General features: G+C 37.1%; 1 protein-coding gene across 1 annotated transcript in view; it reads right to left on the bottom strand.

Moving 5' to 3' along the window:
• Positions 1-323: 323 nt before the first annotated feature.
• The window catches only part of spon1a (spondin 1a), a 58911-nt gene continuing 51405 nt past the window's right edge, over positions 324-7829 (bottom strand). The window contains exons 9-16 of the mRNA XM_084932250.1: positions 6924-7064; positions 5902-5977; positions 5614-5796; positions 4006-4176; positions 3727-3894; positions 2205-2369; positions 1311-1577; positions 324-1226 (exon numbers count right to left, since the gene is read on the bottom strand). Of these exons, the coding sequence (XP_084788376.1) occupies positions 1063-1226; positions 1311-1577; positions 2205-2369; positions 3727-3894; positions 4006-4176; positions 5614-5796; positions 5902-5977; positions 6924-7064 (1335 nt within the window). The 3' untranslated portion in view covers positions 324-1062. The remainder of the gene's footprint in view (positions 1227-1310; positions 1578-2204; positions 2370-3726; positions 3895-4005; positions 4177-5613; positions 5797-5901; positions 5978-6923; positions 7065-7829) is intronic.

Genomic DNA, 7829 nt, shown 5'->3' with positions numbered 1-7829 from the left:
GAGGTCGTACCGTTTGCTGCTTATATATAATAAGCAGCAAATTATCCCAATCAGTTTCAGGAAATTTCAAGTATTATTTGCAAACCAAATCAACATTCAGAAATGAATAAAATATCCTTCTCTTAGTATGAAATTATCTTCATTACATTGCCCCCTTGTGGCTATTCTATAGAGAGAGCGAGGCACAACAGGCAGATAAAGCACCAGCCTCAGAAATGACCTAAAGGTTTTAGGCTTGTTGTCCCCATCTAGTGGTAGCACAAGGGTATATAACCGTCCATGTTACTGTGCCTGTTAATCCCCAGAATAAAAACACAGATCAATTTGACAAGCTGTCACATTTACTTTTATTGTAAACGTGATATTATTCCAAAATATTAATATGTTAGAGGAACAGAGATAAACAAAATGAGGGAAATACATCTAGAAAACATCTACACAAGACTTTGGTAAGAATCTTGGGACACATTCTTATCAAAAAATTCCACTGCAAAAAAATAATACATTTTCTAATAATGCTCCAAACCATATAGATGTCAGCTGTGGTGCATCTACATGTACAACGACATAGCCGGGTATAAAGTCAACTGGGCTTTTTGTTCCCTAGAAACAACTGAACAACTGAAGGCATATAAAACACTGGAATGGCTGGGCACCTGTGCTTTAAAGTCTGGAATATACTGTACTACTTAAGGATACCACAAGATATAACAGTTCTTCTTTTTATGAAAACAATTTATAGTTCATAATTATATTTTTCAAGATATAATATACCACAACAAGTTTACAGTAATGTTGCAAAAGAGTCATGTCAGAGCTAGTTTGAAAGCACAAAAGAATCAGCTTTAAAGTTTAAATCCAGACTTACAGAGAAATGTTTGACTTTTTTTCTTCTGTTAACGACAGCTGACCTGATGTCTGGATTTAACCTATACGGATTCAAGAATGTGTCATTTCAGCCCTAAACAGAGTGCATTGGATCATTGTGCAACAGTGTGCCCTGTACTCTTCCCAGTCCACTCATCCTCCCATCCCCACCACCCACTGCTCCCCTACTCCTTCCTAGCAGGGGTGAACATTACAAGCTCTGATCTCCTTCCTGTCCTTGCAGCTGGACAGCTGGGCAGTCTTAAACTTCTGCTTTACTGTCATGAGGCGTTCTTGAATTCCTCCGCCGCAAATCTTTGTACATTCTGTCCAACTTGACCATGGTCTCATTCTACACCCTAAGAGTAAGAAAAATTAGAAAAAAAGAGGTACATTGTAAGTGTTGTAGTCCTGAATCAGCAAAAAGGATGGTGGATACCAACCTGGATGCTCGGAGTTGCCTTCAGCTCTGCCCTGTTTGCTCCTCCTCTTTTCACGCTGTTCCTTGCGACGTTTCTTCTCATCACTGTTGCCTTGTCCTCGGTTGCACTTCCTGATTTTGCACTTTTTCCGCTGGATTGCTTCGGGACAAGGATCTCCACCAAACTGAGGCTCAAGCATCACCATGCGTGTTCGGATTGTATGACCTTTCCCACAGGACTTATTACACTCTGACCACTCGCTCCACTCTGACATGACACAGTCTATGGCTAAGAAGAAATATGAAAAAAAAAGCCTTAATAATGAGTAACCGTACAATAAATCACACGATGACACAAAAGTAATGAAGGACATTAGTTTTAATTTCTGTATCAAATTTTAGTTAACATTTGGATCACTGTCTTGGAGAAAATGTTCTATCCCTGTGAAGATTCAAGATATGCCTTGACAGAATCCAATACTCTGAGTCATTATGTAAGAGAATCCATGATAATTACCATATAACAAGACAGACATTTCAGTGGTCCATTCATGCAGAAAGTTCAGTCTAATCTTATTTCATTTGTTGAAATAGATCTCAAGAACTCTCAAAAGCGTGACAAGCAGACTTTTTGCTTTTTTCATGTTCAGACAGGTTCAGGAAGGGTTAGGCATGTTGCTACTCACATCTATATCAATATACATCAACGCAATGAGAATAAACAAGAAACTTAGAATACACAAGATAAAGACCAACTCTGTTTATCTACCCTTTCTTACTGTGAGAGAAGTCCCCTTATGAATGTAAATGTTCACATGAAGACGCAAGTTTTCATAACAAGTATTAGATGATAAATTACATAAATTAATAAATTAGAGATGAACATGTTCAGTGCTTGGTTAATTTCATTACTTACGACACTCTGGTAGCATGCACTTCTCAACCTGTTCTAATTCTTCTGTACACTCTCCCAGTTCCACAGGCGACTTGAGCATACGCTGCCGTGTCCTCAAACCCTTCCCACAAGTTACACTGCAATCACTCCAGTCAGACCACGGAGTCAGCAAGCAGGGAATTGTATCTAAGCCAAAGAAAAACACGTACTTTTTCTCATTTGCTTAGATGAATGCAATATCAAACATATTCTACAACCTGGTTTCCAAATGAATTGGTGCATTGTGTAAAGTGTAAATCAAAAAATAATAATAATAAAGCAATGCAGAATAGTACAAAGTGAAATAATACCAAGTCAACTTATGAAATGTTAAGACTGAGAAATTTGTCTTATTCAAACATATATATATATATATATATGTTTGAATTTTATTCCAGCACTGTGTTGTATTACCACTTCTTTTAATAACACTGTATTGAATTTGGGAAGTAAGGAAACTCATAGCTGTAATCCTGTTCTGTTCTTCCTCACTCTCTCTCTATCTGCCATAGGCTATTTTTTTTTTTTTTTTTTTTGTAAAAGTGGACGGCCTGGACTGTAGACAGCCCAGTTTAGCACCATTTTTTATGGGTTTTGACCTTATCTGTAATGAACTAAACCAGCATCTTGGCAAGTATGCCTGACTCCATGCTGTGATATAGTGATTTACACTACAGAATTGTCTTTTAAATGTCGTGCTGCCAAAGTTCTTAATGTCATAGCTGTTTTCATTTTTAGCTGTGTACATTTTATTCTGATATCTCGTTGGATCCTCTGAATTATTTAATTATATTATTCAGCACAGGTGATGATATGCTCAAACTGATATCAACAAAGGTTACAAAAAATATAATAATGTTTGACTATTTTTTTCTGCTTTATTTCTGCTTTATTTCTATTAAATACTTTGTAGTTAAACACCTGGTGAAGTAGCTATTAGAGAGACATAAAAAGTACGAATACTGTTAATTTAGCACAGCTATGGCATAAACCATTGGATGATGGTCTAATGAACTTGTTACGCACTGTATAATCTATGTATTTTTTTTTTACAAAAAATGTTCAAATTTCTTAGTTTTAACATTTGACACTTAAAAATATTGCAGCAAGTAAATACAGTGTATTAATTATTTTATCATTATTGTATTCAGATGTTATTTACATTTTTATACAGCATCCTGACTTTTTTGGAAAGTTGTAACAAATGTTTTATTTTAAATGCAATCAAAACGTATAATTGAAACTTGGAATGAAGGCACTAGAAAGTTTGTCATGAGGGAACAAGGGGAAAAAATTAATTTCAAATGACAGAAATTCAGGCAATAACTACAGGAAATCCATTTGGTTATATCAAAAAATAGTTTTAACACTTTACATAATGTGAAAACACTGACTGCTGAAATATATTGTGATTGGTGTAGATAGTGTTAATGGGGCAATTTTCACCAGATTTTCACCGTAGGAGGTTTTAGGATAGTTGTGGATTGAAAATGATGCTACTCACGACATTCTGGCATCATACACTTCTCCACTTCTAGAACCTCTGCCCCACAAATGGAGCCATCTGCAGGCGGCATCTTCACCATTCGCTCTCTCCTCTTCATGCCAAGACCACAAGTGGCACTGCAGACATCCCATTCACCCCATTCTGTGACTAGGCAACTACTGGGAGCTAAGACCAAGAGGAAAGTGCACGGTACAGAAAATTCGGTGTTACTTACAGTTGAGAAGTAATGTGTTGATATGAAAGTTTGATAAACGGAAAATGAAAGCAAAAACTCACAGCATTCCTCATTTACCACACAGTTTTCAGTCTCCTCTGTGGGCAAAGTGCAGATTGAGCCATCATCGGGGAACTGTTTAACATAACGCTCCCTGGAACGTGTCCCTGCACCGCAGGACACACTACATGGAGACCAGGTTATCCACTCTGACATCATACAAGTGGAAGCATCTTGAGAGTAAAAGGAGAAAGATGAAGCAGCCAATGAGTCCAACAAAGGCCGGATGATTTTGGCAACAGAAAGAATTATGAATTTTGACTGCACATAATCACAAATTGCATTGTATTTAATGAAACTGCATATAAAATGTTAATTGTGTTAAATATTCTTGGACAGTATAAGTGTGGTGCCCTTGCAAATTATTTACACAGAATGATTTGGCTTATAATCAAATCTCACTGAATGACGCAGTTGTGATTTGCTTTTCTGTATTTCTGTTTTCATATATAATTCCTATGTTAACTATAATATTGTTTGTTGTTCCATACTGTTAATCTTTTATCTCTCTGCTGTCTGTTGAGGCAGATGGCCTGTATCCCTGAGTCTGGTTCTCCTGGAGGTCTGTTATAGTTAAAAGGGATTTTTTTTCTCCCCTCTGTTGCCAAGTGGTTGCTCATAAGGGAATAGCTGAGTTTCTTTATATAATATCTACAGATCTTGATCTCATTAGCAACTTTGACAAAGCCAATATGACTATGGAAAAAAGTTGCTTTCAAATTTATGGTAATTATTAAAAATAAATTTCAAAGTGGAATAACACTATTGTATCATTCACAATGTTAAGTGATATTACTATTATTAATAATACGAATGCTCTAATCATTCTTACTTTCTTTTTATCATCATAAGTTTGATTGTACCAGAAACACAAATACAAAAAAGTAAGAATGATGTTAGTGCAGACTCACTGATATTGCCCGTGCCACATATAAATAAAAAATTGGCCTTTTTACCGTTTTTTTTGTTCGTAGTCATTTGTTGTTAAAAGTGAAGGATTTGACAGAGAACAGGAAAATAAAAATGGCTTGAATGTAGGCATCATGCCTGTTTTAAATGTGGGCGCAGTCTTAATGGACAGCTGAATTCCTCACATTATTTATTCATACGTGTCACGAGTCATCTCAAAATACAGAGCACCAACACCTTTTCTCCAAGTGTAATAAATGACAAACTAATGGCTAGGTGAAGTCTGAAAACATAAAACAAGTCTAACCCAGCCCTGAGGCAGTGCAAGTACCTCCAGAACACAGAGTACAATTTACAGCCAAATGTCTCTTATAAATAAATATGCTTAATGGCCTCTTCGAAACAAAGTGTTCTCTTCACCTGTCTTTCTACTCTCACGTTCCTGCTGCTGTAGAGTGCTACCTCGGGTATTTTATGAATAACAAACAAAAGAAGCATTTCAAAACATGCCATAACTTTTTCAAGACATTAATGGGTACAATAATTATCACAGATATTAAAAATGCTCGTAAAGGTGCTCAGTGGATGGGGAATCTGTGGAGGAATCTTAATCAATTACACTGTTTCTCCATCTTCAAAGCAGTCTTCTACTTTTTTCTGGCCAACCCAGTGCAATTAGTTTTTTTTAGATAAATACCCACCCTCATCACTACATCCAGGCCCCATGCAAGGCTCAAAATCCTGAGTGTGTGGGCAGGGAACACTGAGGTCCAACTGTGCCTTCAGCATCCTCTGCCTCATTCGTTTGCCCTTTTCACAAGTGGCCGAGCTGCAGGCAGACCATGGAGACCAGTTTGAGTAGATACATGTCTCAGGAGTATCATCTGCAGGATAGAAAGGGGAATAGGCGTTCTATAATAGCCTACCATTGTTAAGTGTGCTTTTAATCTTGTGTGCGTGAAAAAGAGAAAATGGAACAGGATGCAGACCTTCCTCTTTCTCCTCCTGGGCAATATCTGCTACAATGTCATCCACATTGTCTGGGACAATGTTGCACTGTTCACCCTGTGAACACAAGACAGACATTTATATTACTACAATAGTCCACCGCTGTGTGGAGTGTTGCTCTGGGTTTCTGTTTATTCTTGTTCAGTCCTTCTATTCACCTCCTAGGGCTATCAGAACAAGCAGAAGCACACAGGTAAGCAAAAGGTCACCATACATTTAAAATGATCCTAGTTGTGGTAGGCAAACAATATAGATAATGACTATAGAGTACAGGAATGCATTTCATAATTTGTGGATGTCAACACAGAATCATGCATAAAAAATACCCACAGCTGCCTCTAGATGCCACTGAAGGACTGCTAACCTTTGAGCCCTCTTACAGCGATAATGTTTCATCACTCCTCATAATTGAAAAAGCTTAATATCTTGTAGAAAACTAATTTAAATACCTGCATTAAATGGTTTAATTAACTAAATGTTTATGCTGCACTTCCTTCACAAGCTGTACTGAACATCACAATACTACTGCTGCACATATTGCTACTACTGATATCATTATAAGAGAAAATAATTTAAATTTTTTTAATAAAATATTAAACTGAACCACTAATTTGTTCATAAGTGGTTTAAATATACACATTTTTTTCACTGTACTGAATAACAGAATACAGGAAGTGAATAAAAAATGCTCCCTAAGCTTTTTTCTTCATGTTTAGGGAGGAAACCCCTCTCTCCCCCTTCATAAAGGAATCACTGGATTGATTAGTTTTATTGTGCTGTAATGGAGCTTTCTTCAGATCACCAAACTGAAACACTTTTCACAACTAAAATACGAAGTGTGGTAATCTATAAAAAATAGAATGATCAACTGTAAACACTGTATAATGACTAAATGTTTACCTTTAGAGGTCAGTGTATGCCTGTCATAATGAAATTGGGTGCATTATATCACTATTCCATCAAAGACACAACCAAGACTTGACTGTTAGGAAAACAGACAAACCTTTCTGGCAATGCGTTCCACCATCACCCTCGCCACAGGGGTAATAGCACCCCCCTCAGGATCATAAAAAGGGCTTTGTGGATGATCCAGACTGGTTAAGGGACGGATTTTTTCCTGGGGCACACTAGGCTTGTTGGGAGACTAAAAGAACCACAGACAAAGAAGGAAAAAGGGGGAAAAAATACATGAGCCACAAGAAAGTGGAGCTTTAGGATTTTAAAAATAACACTCTGACAAGACTTCTTTGAAAAATACATTTTCACATTAAGGACAGTGAGCGCAAAGTCACAAAAGTTACACAAAATGCAAGTTGAACAAAGGACAAGTTTCAAAGTCAGAGAGCAGCTGTGAACGAGCAGTGTAGTTTATATGGGAGCTACTCTTAGTCAACAGTAAAGGTCTGCCAGCAGGGGGCTGATAGAAGCACCACCGCCAGAGGCAGTCTGGAGGCAGAAGACCAGCTCATCCTTCAACCCCCACTGAGGCCACCCAAAAGAAAAATAGAGAAAGAGCAGAGCTGTTTTTGTTTGTCAGAGAGGGAAGGATAAGCAAAAAGGTGAACAGTGGTCATTAATCAACCGTTACTGTAAAAGTAAAAGAGACTTGATACTCTGTTACAGACCTGTGCGTTTAACAACTTTGTAACAAAGATGCAACGTCTCATCCTCGCAGAATAGCAACAACAGACTTCTTAAAAAGCTTTAGCACTACTGATATGGTCATTCCTTATTCTCAACTACACATAGTTTTATATCTCAATTCTTATTTTATTTTATTTTGGCAATATTTAAATAATGGAGATTAGAACAGTGGAGCCTTTTCATTGCGCTGAAAATGATGCATTTGGATAGAGTAAACTTAAGAGTGCACTGCATTACTTAGATCCTAAAGACAAAATGAACATTT

The sequence above is a fragment of the Perissodus microlepis genome, chromosome 1 (genome assembly GCF_051167445.1).
Source record: "Perissodus microlepis isolate ML-2025 ecotype Zambia chromosome 1, ASM5116744v1, whole genome shotgun sequence".
Classification (NCBI taxonomy): Eukaryota; Metazoa; Chordata; class Actinopteri; order Cichliformes; family Cichlidae; genus Perissodus; species Perissodus microlepis.
This window is presented reverse-complemented; position numbering and strand designations above follow the sequence as displayed.